Source organism: Salvia miltiorrhiza, chromosome 3, assembly GCF_028751815.1.
Source record: "Salvia miltiorrhiza cultivar Shanhuang (shh) chromosome 3, IMPLAD_Smil_shh, whole genome shotgun sequence".
NCBI lineage: Eukaryota > Viridiplantae > Streptophyta > Magnoliopsida > Lamiales > Lamiaceae > Salvia > Salvia miltiorrhiza.
In genome coordinates, this window is record NC_080389.1 from 59,045,283 (window position 1) to 59,061,133 (window position 15,851).

The 15,851-nt window shown below is 36.9% G+C and overlaps 2 protein-coding genes across 2 annotated transcripts; one reads left to right on the forward strand and one right to left on the reverse strand.

The window, feature by feature from the left end:
• Window positions 1-447: 447 nt before the first annotated feature.
• On the forward strand, window positions 448-3,116 carry LOC131014860 (uncharacterized). The gene is made up of 2 exons (XM_057942987.1): window positions 448-2,673; window positions 2,736-3,116. Exons 1-2 carry the CDS (start codon window positions 452-454, stop codon window positions 3,073-3,075), a joined length of 2,562 nt encoding a protein of 853 aa, XP_057798970.1. The 5' UTR covers window positions 448-451; the 3' UTR covers window positions 3,076-3,116.
• Window positions 3,117-3,856: 740 nt separating this feature from the next.
• Window positions 3,857-8,295, reverse strand: LOC131014861 (uncharacterized). Its single transcript, XM_057942988.1, has 8 exons — window positions 7,923-8,295; window positions 7,777-7,836; window positions 6,273-7,091; window positions 5,295-6,191; window positions 4,889-5,191; window positions 4,703-4,810; window positions 4,447-4,635; window positions 3,857-4,365 (listed from the first exon to the last, which is right to left on the reverse strand). Exons 2-8 carry the CDS (start codon window positions 7,795-7,797, stop codon window positions 3,928-3,930), a joined length of 2,775 nt encoding a protein of 924 aa, XP_057798971.1. The 5' UTR covers window positions 7,798-7,836; window positions 7,923-8,295; the 3' UTR covers window positions 3,857-3,927.
• Window positions 8,296-15,851: the final 7,556 nt, after the last annotated feature.

A 15,851-nucleotide genomic window follows, 5' to 3' on the forward strand; every position in this document is an offset into this window, starting at 1 on the left:
AAAAGTACATGTCCACATGAAATAAGAGATAAGGTGACTGCACAAATTTGGATTGTAATGAGGCTTTAATGCTCACTTTCTGCATGCATTTGATTGCACATTGAATAATAGATTGAAGTGTACTGAATGAATGAACAATACATTTCACGTGAATTTGTACAAAGGAATCTAATATTAGTCTATAATTGCTACACTTGTGAATGAGAAAACATAAATCCAAATACTCGTAGAAAGAGCATTCAGTTAAAAAATTGAGAATTTGAAACCCTCAAAGATTTGAGAAGTGGTTTGTGCGATAGTTGGTGCAATTGGTGTTCAAATTCTACTTGAAGAGGTGATTTTCTCATATATTGTTTGTGTAATTAATAGTTTGAATGTTTTATGTTATATTTATGAGAATTTTTAAAGTGTTTATGCATATTTTAATACTACATTTTATGTGTTTTTATAGATGGAATTCGTTAGATACATATATGTGAGATACAACGGACTCGTCGATGGTATACACTATGTTGGTGGGGATACAGAGGTCCTTCCCCTCGTCAACGAAACTATTGAGAGCCTGATGTGCAGCGTCAACAATATTATGAGGACGCATTCGTTGAGCTCGAGCTACCAATTGTATTATTTGGCGACCAATCTATTTGGTAGGGAGATGAAATGTGGCTTGGCCACAGACGATGACGTGGAAGCCTTGTTGGCAACTGCCGACTATCCCATGGTGTACGTTGAGCACTACAACGGTCCGATTGTAGAAGAAGCCTACATCCCTACTTTTAATTTTGCTGAACCTTCGGGACACGTAGATGAAGCACAATGCAGTCAGTATGAGACGCCGTATTATCATCATACGTCGTTTCATGGTGTCCAGAGCTCGCCTCCACGACAATATTTTAATTGGGATGGACAACCGCTAGACGAATCTGCATGGAATCAAACCGAAAGGCTTAATGAAGTATGTGGGAGATTGAACGATGTGCGGACAGATGATGAACCTGAGCACGAAGCTGAAGGCTCGGTTGCATCAGGAGACGATGATGATTCTGATGACGAAGAATTTGACCCTGCGCTGGAGGTGGGCACTGCTTCTGATGCCTCTGAGGATTTATTAGACGACGATCTAATTGATTTCACGGAGACCGAGCGAGCAGGTTGGATCCGACAACCGACAGCCGAGACCGGTGATCTAACTAATTGGTTAGTTCCCTTGATTCCAGTGGACGCCTCGGCTTCGCTGGTTGCTCGCGAGAGTGACCCTTCTAGAGTTGATGATCTGCAGAAGAATTCTTTTTACAACAGCAAAGACGACCTGATCATTGCTGTTGGTTTGTGGAACATGAAGCGAAGCACTGAGACAAAAGTTGTCCGCTCAGATCCGGGACGAGTCTATTTCTCGTGCAAGCACTCTGACAACTGCAATTTCGATCTTCGTGCGTCTGTTCACGGCCGAGGGATGTGGAGAGTGCATAAGTTGAAAGAGCATTCATGCGAAGGGGACTTGCGCACAGCTAAAAAAATCAAGGCGCACTCGAAGGTGGTGGCAGCGTTTGTGGCAAACAGAATACGCGATGATGGAGAGGTCATTAAGCCGAAATCCATCATGGCTGAGTTAGTACGCGATTTCGGCATCAAAATCAAATATGATGTCGCGCTGCGTGCAAGAAATCTCGGGATGGATATGATATACGGTCGAGTTGATGATTCGTTCCTCCTGCTCCCAAGATATCTGTATGCCCTGAAGGAAGCGAATCCTGGCACCGTATATGATTTGGACGTAGATGTAGACTGCCGGTTCAAACATTTGTTTGTTGCTCTGTGGGCTTCCATCTCACCTTTCTACTTTCACCTTCGACCAGTGATTGTGGTTGACGGCACACACCTGAAGGGCAAAAATAGTGGCATTTTGTTTGTCGCCGTGACAAAAGACGGAAACGAGGCAGTTTTTCCCTTGGCGATCGGTGTCGGTCCGATCGAGAATGATGAGTCGTGGAAGTGGTTTATGTCACATCTGAGAGGTGCTTGCGGCGAGCCCGATAACTTACTTATTGTATCTGATGCGCATGTCTCCATCGCTAATGCTGTGAAGAGCGAGTTTCCAAATGCTACTCACGGTATTTGCTACTACCACTTGTTGAACAAGATGAAGGGTTACGGGCCCGGTGTTGCTGAGCTTTTCCGCCAGGCTGCATACGCCTACGAGCAATCAGATTACACGCGTGCAATGTCAGCCATGGCTGCTCTGAAGCCAAAGGCGTACGAGAAGTTGTTGCGCGTAGGCGCGGAGAAGTGGGCACGATCACAATGTCCTGTGTCCCGTTACAGTTTCCTTACATCCAATGCCGCCGAGAGTTTTAATGCACGTTTGCTGTGGGCCAGGCGTCTTCCAATCTGCTCGATGTTGGAGGCAGTCAGATTAGTTGTCGAGCAGTGGTTCAACGACAGGCTTGCGGCCGCACAAGAGAGCGATGAAAATCTGACTCCGGAGGCAAAACAGAAGCTCAGTGCAGAACTTGTAAAAAGTCGTCGTTACACAGCCAAGAGGACCACCGAGAGAAAATACAGGGTTCGTGCTAGTGGTCGCCATTATATGGTTGACCTTCAAAAGCAGAGCTGTGAATGCAACGAATTCAACGAGGACCAGATGCCGTGTTCTCATGCGATTGCAGCCATTACGTATGTCATTTCTATTCATGACCATTATTAAATAACAAAAAGTATAATCGTTTGTTTTGCAGTGAGGCGAACGAGTCAGTGGAGGATTACGTGCACTCTTACTACTGGAACAGTTCACTAGTTGACACATACTCTGGTGACGTTAACCACTTGCCTCCCATAGAGAATTGGAATATTCCTTTCCGAATTGCATCTCAGCTTATTTTACCAAATCTCTCTCGGCGACAAGCTGGTCGTCCAAAGGAAACTCGAGTTCGATCCGCAGGTGAAAGACCGACTCAAAACACATCAACAGCGGAGGCATCAACTAGTAGCAAGAAACGAGCACCCAAAACGTGTGGTCTATGTGGCGGGTCTGGTCACACACGTCGATCGTGCAAGGGTACGGCCACCGATGCGTAGTCGTATTTATTTTTCTGTTTTATTTAAGTTCATTTAGAGTTCCCTAGTTTATTATATTATTCTAATTATTATGATATTATTTCAATTTCATTGTTCTTTTCTTTTAAATATTAAATAATTATTATTATTACATTAGAAATAGAAATGAATTACTATATAATTTTGATAAAAATATCATAAGTTGACCGGATTGATGGATTAAATCATAACGTTGTAATTTGAAGAAATTCGATAAATTAAGTTTGAGTTAAACAATTTATAATGAACTAGGAACTAAAATGATTAAAAAGCCGCCACAAAATGTGCCTAAAAAATGTGTAGCCGTGGGTAGTTACATTAGAACGGCTAATCCACACGGCTACACTTTTGTGGCGGCTAATTGTTCTATTTTGGTTTGTTTGACGTTGATAAATATATTCAACTGTAATATTTGACAAATTCAAACGACAAATCAGACTTACTTAACAATGATCACCATTTACATGTCACTACAATTATGAGTTGAAATTATGAATGAGAATTTGGGAAAACCAACAACTTGTACTAATAATTTTAGAATATACCATTACAGAGTTTGAGATTATGTGATTATGCATTAAACATGTCATTTAAGTTTGAAAAACGACTTAGCCGCCACTAATTAGTTTTTAAAGATGTAGCCGTGGGTAATGAAGATTGCCACGGCTAATCCACACGGCTGCACTTTTGTGGCGGCTAATTAGTTTTTTCATCTTATCTTACAGTTTTATATGCATCACAAGTCATCATGGCAGTAAATATAGATAAAATGATACTAGAATGTAATATAAAAATGTTGTTAAACAAAATAGTCATAAGGATGAAAATACACTATCAAAGTGTATTGGGGGTCGTGCAGAACTCAAAGATGGCACTGCCTATCTTGTGCCTATACTCCTGAACATGGTCATTGCCCCATGACAGGCTCGGCGAGTCTGCGATCAAACGCTCTACAGCCATGCACGCGAAAACACCAGAGCTCCATCGGTCAGCCTGTGAGAACTGCTCGGCAGGATCGGCATACTCGATCTGGAGCTGACGCCATTCGAGATTCTGTCTCGGGTTCTCCACAATGCGTGTCCGCTCGAACCAAAGGGACACCTCAAGCACCCGGTAGAAAAGGAGGCCCAAAGGAGCAAGAGCGCGCAGCATGTCGTGGCGTTCCTGTGCCAGGATCCGATACAAGTTCGGATCAAAGACGCGGCATTTACCCGTGAGCATATCAATGCTACAGATAACGAAACGCTGAAGGACAAACACAGGAACAATGACCTGTACATGAAGAAATAATTGATCAACAATCATTATTGATCAACAGTCAAAGTTATTTATGATGTAGGTGTAATTGTGTACCGCAATGGCATCCATCCAATCTCCCTGACTCGATGAGGTACCCCTGCCATACACTGAATACATACGGTTGGCGTGCGGCTGCCACCCCATCACAATTGCCTCAGAGTTTATAAAACGCTGCTCTGAAGGAGAGCTAAACATACGGCGCGCATTCGCCATAAGCTCATTGTATTCTCTATCCAAATAAGTCTGCAAAGAAGAAAAACATTATTTCAAATAATACTTTATTATAAACGCAAAATATGTTAATGCTTACGAAGAATTCCGCATCCAATATGATATGGCTCCTGTCATCGATGTCCTGAAGCAGGTCTGTACCGCTCACCAGCCTATGCCTCAGCGTCATCATGTACGCATCTACATGCTGCACATACTTTAATGTTAATATTAAGTAAACACTGAGGGTACAACATGTAACAAGTGCATCAAAAATATTAGATACCTCGGGCTCGAGCTCTTTAGTCCTGTTCATGAGAGTCACCCAAAACTGCCTCTTGATCGGGTGCCCACTCTCTGTCACCACCAACTTCCTGTAGTTCCCACCACGGAGACGCTCCGCCATACGAGTAAATCCCTGAATATACTTGTTGTCGACGGGTTTCGGCTCGTTGCTGTGAACGTATGGGGATCTCAGCGCAGCCGAAGGCTGCCGCTCACGGTAGCTTCGGCGCAGTTGCGCATCCTCTGGTGGTGGTGGACAAACACTGAGGGGAATGGCAGGTGTTGCCCCAGAAGCAGAAGCTCCCTATATTTACATTAAAACAACACAAGTTAAACATATAAACAGTCCATAAATGACACGTAATTTCAATTAGAAGTAAAATTTAAAACAAATACTGAGCTTTTACCCCACTAAACTGCTGCCATAAACGCTCCATCTCTTCCTGAGAATATCCAGCCTCGGCCAGAATCGGCAGCGAAGAACGAGGCGGCTCGAATGGGTGTGCTGAGCTCGAGGGCTGCTCAGTGTACGAGTAGCGTGGCCCCAGATATGGGGTCAACTGTAGGCCAGCCCCAAAAGTCGTGGGCACACCAAAACCAGTATGCGGGCCCGGTGGGGTTTGATAATCATCACTGCCGGAGTGACCCGCGTCCCTAGCAGGAGACCTCTGCTGCGATGGCGCATCCTCGTGCTCGGGCTCGGTCTCGGGCTCGGCCTCGGGCTCGGGCTCACGTCGCCTGTCCGATTGAGGTCTTGGAGCAGGCATGGGCTGACGTACATCGGTGCTATGCGAGCATCGGCAACGCATACACCCAAAGGTCTCCTCGGCCCAATTCTTCAGCCTCGTGAATAGGCCCTCCTCCACACGCCTCGCCACCCGGCCCTCACTCTCGCGCACCATCTGTTCCATGCGCTGCCACTCCTGCTCGCTCAAACCAGAAGGCCCATGAGCAGCACTGCTCTCTCCCCCGTATCTGGGCCTCCTTTGACTCTGTGACCTCCGCCCGGAAGTCACGGGGCGATCGTCGCCGCCACTCTGATCCCGCTGGCCACTGCTCGACGAGGACGAAACCACCTGTGGTCTCTGCCGCTTTCCCCGATCTTCGCGCCTTGAACTGCGACGTCGGGGTGCCCTCTGAATAGATGCCTCAGAGCGGTCCCCACCACTCATGTCCGCTCGAGGATGCCTCTGGCCGAAGACGCCCGGACCTGGAAACTGGACATCTCCGTCATTCGCGACCGATAGCCACCAGTGCGTCGTCGCCTCCTGCTGTTCGGGCTGCAACTCATAAAGCCCGTTCTCCTACAATAAAAAATATATGTACATGATGATTAATATTCATAACATCAAATATAATGTCATAATAAACACTTAAATTATTACCGGTGACTCAAATAGGGGCTGCAAATCTTCCTTGATTTTACTCCTGAAGGTCCACCTCTTGAATCTAGGTAATATCCCGGCATTATGTATAGCGACGGCTCTGCCCAAGCCGGGAACAACCTCAAGACCCCAAGTATATAGAGCCCAAGAAGGCCCATAGAAGTGGTACTTCCATTCTTTCGACATCTTCCTCATCCTGTAGTTCAAGCGATTATATGCCGCTGCACCCCAAGGAAATGTGGAGAACTCCGACAAGTCCTCCACCAAAGCCCACGTCCAGATCTCCACGGGTCGTGGCAAATCCACGCCCAAAACAAATGCGTGTAGCACCAACAGGTGGGCCACACGCAGTGCTATCGAGCCGTCGGGGTCGACAATCTCCGTCCACCTCTCGAAAAAAATGTTTGCCAACTCCTGAACTGACAAGCGCTGCCCGCCACAAACTCGTGTGTAGGCTACACAATTCTTCAAATTGTGGGTTGCTGTTGGATCGAAACGATGTGGCCCAAATGGCAATCCGGTCACAAGAGCGAATGCGGCGTGATCAAGGCAAACCTTCCTGCCGTTGATGTAGAACCACATCACATCGTCACAATCCAGCAAAGAACGAGAGACAATATGGTGCAATGCCATGTTGCACCTGTTGCCCGGATCCCAATCCAACAAATGTCCAAAGCAACCCTGCCTGAACGTGGTCTCCAGTGCGTCGCCCCCAATTTCCCTCAGTTGCTCGGGTACAAGGGACAAATAACTGGTCTTGTAGTAAGAACTGATCTGCGTCCCGGGGCGATTTATTGTTTCGGGCCTCCGATAACCCATCTATTCAATACCAAAAATATATCAATTAAAAAGCCAAAATATAATTAATTAAGAAACACCAACTAAAAATAACACAAAATTTAATAATAACATAAACGTGAAAAACATGAAAAAATGTAATAAATTTTAAACATTATGAAAAACATGAAAAAATGTTATTATTCAAATAAATACTTATTCTATATCATACCATACACGAATTCAATTCTTAGGTTGGCAGTCAGATTTAAATTATTGAATTAATTTATTTATTGAAATGATTATAAAATTAAACTAAATCAAATTATATACTAAGTAATTCAAGAAAATAACATAAGTAATTCAACCAAATAGAATTATTATTATTATTATTAATTCACGAAAATAATTATGTACATGTAGAGGATCTTCTCGTTAGTTTCAATTTATGCACTACCCAATTCAATTCTTTGGTTGTGTATTTTATTTAAATTATTGAAATGATTTTAAAATTAAACTAAATCAAATTATATACTAAGTAATTCACAAATAACATAACTAATTCAACCAAAATGACTACCCAATTCACGAACATAATTAAACACAAGTAATTCGAATTAAACAATGTCACCAAAATAATTCACGAAAATAACATGCTTCAACTTGTTGTGGAAAATAACATCCTTATTCAAGAATTTAAATAAAATCAACGAAATAGGATACTTACTTCGTTTGAAGAAGAAGCCATGGTATATGCCTTCAAGTTGAAAAAATCGTGCAAGCCCTCCTTCAAGTTCAAAAAAATTGATTCTCATTCAAACATGGGACAAACAAGAAAAACAAAGCAAAAAAAAAATATTCATTCCAATTTACCTTCGGTGTATGCAAGACGTGAATGCTCTCCTCTCTCTCAAAAATGGACCAGATGCTCTTTCTCCTCTATCTCTCTTTCTCGGCTGCCTCTCTCTCTCACTCTCTCTCAAAAAATAAACAGATGCCGTGAATTCAAATTGGAATGCGGCTAGGTTAAAAGTTGTAATTGTTATACATGTAAATGGCCCCAATTCAAACCTTCTTGGTCAAACAACCCTTCAATTGCCTTGTGAATTTGAGATACAGCCGTGTACATCCCCCAATAAAGCTTCCGCGATTCTCGCCTATCTGTATAGCCGTATGAATTGTCCAATCACCCTTTAAGCTTATAAATTAAAAAAATAAAGGTTTTCGTGTATAAATAGAAGAAATAGTAGTAAATTAAGGGTAAAAAATACGAATATTATATAAAATGATATGAAAAATTATTTTAAACACATTTAATAACTTACCCGCCACAAAAGTGTAGTCGTACGATTTAGCCGTGAGTAGTTTCTTACCCACGGCTAAGGAAGACGGCTACGATTTTTCTGGCGGGTACTTGGTGGCATGGTGTATTATGTTTCAGTGATTCATAATATATGATTTTTTAATTTTTTTATCCATCATTTGCTATTATTTTATGTGTTACAATATTAATTCATATTCCAATCAAATAAACTAAATAAATTTAGACTTATTGAGTTGATTTTGTCAATCTCCTTCTCGTGAATTTACTGCAAAGAAGAAATAGACCCTATAAAGCTGCATTGTAGCCGTATGAATTGTCCAATCACCCTTTAAGCTTATAATTAAAAAAAATTAGGTTTTCGTGTATAAATAGAAGAAATAATAGTAAATTAAGGGTAAAAAATACGAATATTATATAAAATGATATGAAAAATTATTTTAAAGACATTTAACAACTTACCCGCCAGTACTTAGTAGCCGTCCTCTGTAGCCGTGAGTAGTTTCTTACCCACGGCTACGTCAGCCGGATACATATTTCTGGCGGGTACTGGGTTGTAAGGTGTATAATGATTCATTGATTCATAATATGTGATTTTGTAGTTTTGTTATCGACTAGTTGCTATTATTTTATGTGTTACAATATTAATTCATATTCAATCAAATAAACTATATAAATTTAGACTTATTGAGTTTATTTTGTGAATCTCCTTCTCGTGAATTTACTGCAAAGAGATTGTCACCCTATAAAGCTGCATTATGCCCGTGAATTGTCCAATCACCCTTTAAGTTTATAATAATTATACAAATTATGGCTGTTTAAAAATTTAAAATCAACAATATTATGAAACTAGAATTTTTTTAAAGCTAATTAAGTATTTACCCGCCTGTTAATACTAGCCGGTCCAAGTAGCCGCTGGGATCCATTTCCAGCCGGCTACTTCTAACGGCTACGATTAACTGCCGGGTAATTATTGTATTAGCTTCAAAAAAAACTTGTTTCATAATACGTTTCATTTAATTTTTTTTCAACTTTCTTATAGATGTTTAATAACATGAAAACATGTCCTTATTTTTTCGAACTTAAGGCATTTTAGGGTTACAAATAATGACTTAAGTTAGCAAATAATGTCATTTCCTCAGATTTAGAGTCATATTTAACTACCTCTCTTACACATTTTCTTACACAAGTGTACTTGTGTAAGAAAAGTGTAAGAACTTTTACGGAAAACGATGCAAGCCTATCACCATCAATTACAAAGTGGGTAGTTTTATAAGACATCTTATATGGGTGGGTAATTTTGTAAGATAACTAACCAAAGTGGGTACTTTAAATTCCATCCCTTATTTTTATATGCATGTGCATTTTATAGTTACAATTGAAAAGTTTGAATGTAAATATTTTTATGTATAATTTCACAAACTCCCATAAAAAGACGTCCACATAATATAATCCACTCCTATATTTAAATATTTTCATAGAACAATATAAAAAAACTTATATCTTATTAGAATGTGTGATTGATCCACATTTTATGAAAGTTTGCACATAAATTTTCCTCATGTGATTTTTATGGTGCGATGTCCACTCGATAGAAGATGGGTGCAAATGATTTTTTTTTTTCAGTGGCACATGGCAAATTACGAGCAATTTATGAGAGAAATTAAAAAAATAAAAGGAGAGATAAGGAAGGAAATAAATTTGTGGGTGCCATTATAATTATATCTAAGTTTCACGATAAAGATTGTGGGGATTGTTTCCGAGTATATTTATTGGTTGGTATGGTCTAAACAAAGACGTATTTCAATGGGAAATTAAATAGAAAAATTCGGTACTTACTTTAATATTATTTTTTGAATTACAATTATTTTTGCTTAATGCAGCAATTAGAGATGTCAAAAAAACCCGAAACCGACGGGTCGACCCGAATAGACCGATAAAAAAGGTGGGTTAGGGCTGAAAATTTTTAGCCCGAAATATTTTTAGCCCGAATGACCCGAACCGAAAATAGCCCGAGCCCGATAGGGTTGGCCCGAAAACCGAGTGGGTTGGCCCGATTAACCGAACACTTTCTTAATAATTGATTTCTAAACTTTAATACTTTACTTTTTAATTTGATAATAACATTTTGATGCTTGTATAATATGTTTTGATTTTTTCTAACGATCAATAATAAATATTTATAATATAAAAGTCAAAGAAAGATAGTAATTTATGTTATATCTATATACAATTTTTATTGGAAACAAAGTTAAAATTAGATATTATGTAAATTTACATTAAAATAACACTAATTTTTGTATTTAAAATAAGGCGAAATGTTTTGATTTAAAAAGCACGACATATTTTTATTACAATAATATGATTATCCATATAAAAAATTATACATATAAAAAAATCGTAAATTTGTGGGCCCGAACGGGCTAGCCCGAAACCGAGTGGGTTAGAGTTAGGGTCGAAAAATTTTAGCCCGAAAAATAAAAAAACCGACTAGCCCGAACCGAAAATAACCCGAAACCGAATGGATTGGCCCGAAACCGAGTGGGTTGGCCCGATTGACATCCCTAGCAGCAATCATAACACAATATGGATATGTTTATTGCTAGTAGTAACATTTAAAGCTCGACTTCGTAAGGGAAAAAAAGTTGCATACATCTTTAGACTTGGTAGTATATTCAACTAAAACTTTAGCTCAAGAAAAGACTTGCTAGAATTCAATTTAATCAACACAAATTCTTTTATCATATAGGTACATTCGCACAATGTGATTGACTTGCAAATTTTATTAAATTATGTGACCAAATTTTATTAAATTTTAATGCTTTGGTCGTATAATTTAATACAATTTGACTGTGCGTGCGAATCGCTCGCATAATTTAATAAAATTTGCAAGTCAGTCGCACGTTATAATAGTATACTTATTACAAGTATTTTATTAAAATATGTGAATGATCTACATTGTACCCATGTTTCCATACTATACCTCCTTACTATTTAATTAATTATAAATGCTGCATGGCAAGTCGCTTTCTAAGAAAGAAAAACGTGGCATACATTTTAAAAACAAAAATGAATGTTATGTGTACAATTGGTACCTTAAAACATTGCCTTAAATATATTTTAAAATGCAACGATAAAATCAACAATTATTATCTGGATAATTAAGGAATAATTACGGACTATGCAAAAGGACATATATATGCAAGAAAAACTAGTAATGGATCCAACTTATAAGCCGTTGGCTAATATTTGTCCCTTTTTTTCAAATTTATACTAATATGTGCAATATAAAATATACAAAAATTAATTTTTTTATGTAACGAAATAATTATTACTCGAATCCTAGTTGTCCTATTCACATATATGGAGCATAAATTAAGTGATGGAGTAGTGTGTGTGGGGGGATGGGGGAATTTAATGAGTAGGTTTATGGATGGAAAGTTGGGTTTAAATGGGATTAATTGATGATTGCTTTCATAGGGGACATAATTTACATCACTGCTTTTACTAATCATACTTACACAAATATTCAATTTTTTCGCCCTCACCTAGTCTAGTTATCATCAATATATGTCTCTATATATCATTAATAAATTATATATTGATGCTCAATTTTTTATTTATTCACTATTATGCTCCGTGGTGGGATATTTTGTACCCAAATGTGTTGGATCAAGCACGACGTCGTCAACATGTGTTTTATTTTTTATTTTTTGAGTTGCACAAAAAATTCAGTAACTTGGGTAATTGTATATGACGTCATTTTTTAAAATATGGGATTTGTAAAAAATTATACTTTCGTAAAGTCCCATGTCAGAGAAAAAAATCAAATACTATAAAATAATTATTGTTCCCCATGCAAATAAATAAATCTACTCTTTATAGCTCCCATCACCAAGCAATAAAAATCAAAAAACACAAAAATCACAAAGTATATATATTATCAAGTTGTGATTTTATTTTTGGGGTTTTAGGGCTCAAAACAGCTCCGATATTTGATCTTGAAAAAAAAAATGTATCCCTTAAAATTATATAAGGAATTTTCTGGCACGATATTTATAAAAAAAAATTTTAACGATCCGGTTCCAAATTTAACCGTTGTTCCTATAGATCAAATACGAACTTCACATGAGATCACCCTTCATAGAATTGCTCCAAACCAAACACGCTTAATTTTGGAGTTTATTTCACGTGGTCATTAGAAAATAAAATATATCTTATTGGTATAAGTAACATATATCAAATATTTAAGCTATTTTCGAATATGCAATCTCATATCTGCACATTCTTAAAATCCCTCTCTTTATGGTGTGTTTCGATTTAGTCATGTACTCCTCATAGTATTAACATGAGTTATTCTTTATGCTTCAGAGTATTAACATCATAACATGAGTTATTCTTTGTCTGTACCTTGTGCACTACCAATCACTCCTTCCTATTATTTGAGTGAAAAATGTCTATGGATTTTCTTATAGCAATTATTACGATCTCAGCCCCCTCAAATAACTTCTTATATTTTCTTTTTGGGTCATCCACAAATAACTTCCTATTCATTTTAGGATACTACCCCATCATTAATAATACTCCATTTTTTTTTCACATCTTCACCACTCACAATATTTTTTTGTTTTGAGGGGACCACTCACAATATTGATAATAACACTTTTTCTTTACTTTTAATACTAATTATTACACATTTTCACCACTTTCAATACACTCAACAACTTTGTCTTTAACCTCGTGTCTCTCCCTCCTAGAAGTTATATTTAGGGGACGGATGGAGTATTATTATTTCACTTTCTTTCCCGCTTCTTAAATCTAACGTCCCTAGTCACATCTCGGCATTCATGTCTTCCTTCGGGAATTGGGACGTGACAAACATTATTGAGTGTATTGATAGTAGTGATATGATCCCACATTAAAAGTATTGTTAATTTAATTATGGATAAATAAGTATAAGTTAAAGATGATAACATTATCAATTATATATGAGATATTGTCAAAAAATAATACATATATTTAGATGACATATCAAAAGAAAATGCATAATTTTAGGGAACCAAGATGAAAAGCCTACCGTGGCATACAGATTCGGGACCAAAATTGCAATATTAAGATTAATATTTCGTGATTTATACCCCTACAAAAATATTTCGTGATGTATAAATACTGAAAGTGGTTAACTATTTTGCATTTCTAATTATATATTCACATGTGGAAATTAAGAATTAATATGCAAAATATATTGATCCATGAAATGGAGAATCATTATTAATCATCTTTAAAAAAAATCGCGCATGGCTTGTTTGTTCCTTGGCCTCGCACTTTTTTGGGTGCGGCTTGTTCGACTTTCGTGTTTTCTCGTTGATCATTTGGTGGTATTGAGTTGTTGCATGTTGTCGGGGTTGGTTGCGCGTGTGGCCGTGCATTTCATCACTACGCTTGTTCTCATCTATGTTAGGAGCATTATTGGTTCGGGGCGATGGCTAGTCCGAAGCTCAGAAAACGTCTTCACCTCAGTTTCTTTAGGTTTTGTTGCTTTATGTTTTAAAACAGATAAACACTCTTTTTACTTCTTAATGTTTTTTCCATTAAATTTTTATTAAGAAGGGTTTAATGAGACTTGACCTTTAACTTGCGTTTTGTGCTTTCAATGATTTTTTTAGGTTTTCTCCGTCCTTCTCTTTTTCATCTCAATAAAATCTGCATTTTAATAATGCAATGAATATATAAATGCTAGATATATTATATGATGTATAATTACTGTATTGTATTTTAATCACTTTATTCAGATAAAGGAATGCTATGCAGTTTAATGTTATTTTTATCTCTTTTTTAACAAAGACGTAGTTTGAACTTTATGCATGATTGTTTTTTTTTTTTTCCCATGCATTATATTGACCATCATAAACTCATATTTAATCGAAATGCACAATTACTTAAAAAAAATTAAGCATGTTACCGTTATTGTTCATTATTGCGATTTTAAATTAAGTTATTAATTAATGATAAATAAATTTTGAACACGTCATACTACACAGTTATTTATAGATTCGAATATAAAATATTACGAGACGCGAATTATAATACATTCAAATTTGAAAAATTGTAGTAACAAATTTAATTGGCATGTGTCATATCGCTCTATTTGATGTAATTGTGAATATTAGACTTAAAATATTCATAAAAGATCATTTCAAAATGAATCTTGAAAAGACGAATTTGGTTGGCTCAAATCGAAAATAGCCATTGTGATACGAAAATTTAACAAAGACAATCGTATGTCTAATTCTTATATTTGACATAGTTAATTATTTATAATTATGTAAGCTGAGGATGTAATTACACTCATTTCGGATCTAAAATGATATCAAATGTCATGTAAAAACCTATACTGTGTGATGAGAATATGGTTTATCAAGAAAAGTTGTACATACAAATTTATCTATTTTTCTTGAAAATGTATGGTCAAGTGGACTAACATGACATGAGGCTTACAATTAAGGCTGAAATTTTCAAAAAAAAGAAAAAAAAAAAATCAGTCCAATTAACCCAATTAAATTTAAAAAATATCTCAAGTACAACGGAACTAATTCGAAATCAAATGGGTTGGGTTACTGCAATTAATACCCGGTAACACTACTATCAACTTTATTTGGATGAGAATTCGTACGTCATTAGAGCAATATGTGTAACCTTAAGTATACGTGATTAGAGCAATATGTGTAACCTTCCACTTAAGTGCTTTTACTTTGATTGTAAAATTTTTATTTAAAAATAATAGATAAAAAATAAGAAAATATCATTTTTATCTTTATTTTTATTATATGTTAACTAAAGATGAAAAAAACTTATTGTATTTTTCAGGATGCAATATGCGCTAGGACAAATTATAGAGTTTGGAGCTATCATTTGAATTTGTCGTATAACATTTATTTTAGAGGATTAAACTTAATAAATAAAATCAATTTCAGCAGGCTCACTTCAATTTTGACCGTTTTGTGGCGATGCATTGCATGCTTTATTTATTACTGTTTGATTTGCAGAGATTGGTGATGGAGGAGCAACGACTTCAACGAATTGCAAATGATCACAATTGCGTTTTTGATAAATCTACAGGAATATATTATTATGAAGACACAAAGTTTCTATTTATAAGGGTTATTAGCATGTAAATACGCGCGAACTTTATTTTGTGAATCTAAATACACAAATTTAGTGTTTTTTTTTTATTTTTCCCATAACAAACAATTCCGGTTAAATTAAAATTGATTTGACGTCTATGTTGCCTATTATTATTTAAGTGTCATATACATGTCAATATTTTAATTTCTATAATTTTTTTTGACAAAAGATGAAATAAAATTAAAAGAGGTACCCTTCCCTATCCACTGCGTAAAACAACAAAAACCTTTAAAAAAGAAAAAAGGCCATAGAATTCATCCCATTATATTAATTCTCGCTGACATTCCCTGCTAATC

Coding starts and splice junctions, on each gene's coding strand:
- LOC131014860 (XM_057942987.1), top strand. CDS start 452: ATGGAATTCGTTAGATACATATATGTGAGATACAACGGACTCGTCGAT. Junction 2,674..2,735: donor CATGCGATTGCAGCCATTAC/GTATGTCATTTC, acceptor TTTGTTTTGCAG/TGAGGCGAACGAGTCAGTGG.
- LOC131014861 (XM_057942988.1), bottom strand. CDS start 7,797: ATGGCTTCTTCTTCAAACGAA. Junction 6,192..6,272: donor AGCCCCTATTTGAGTCACCG/GTAATAATTTAA, acceptor TTTTTATTGTAG/GAGAACGGGCTTTATGAGTT. Junction 4,636..4,702: donor TATTGGATGCGGAATTCTTC/GTAAGCATTAAC, acceptor TCTTCTTTGCAG/ACTTATTTGGATAGAGAATA.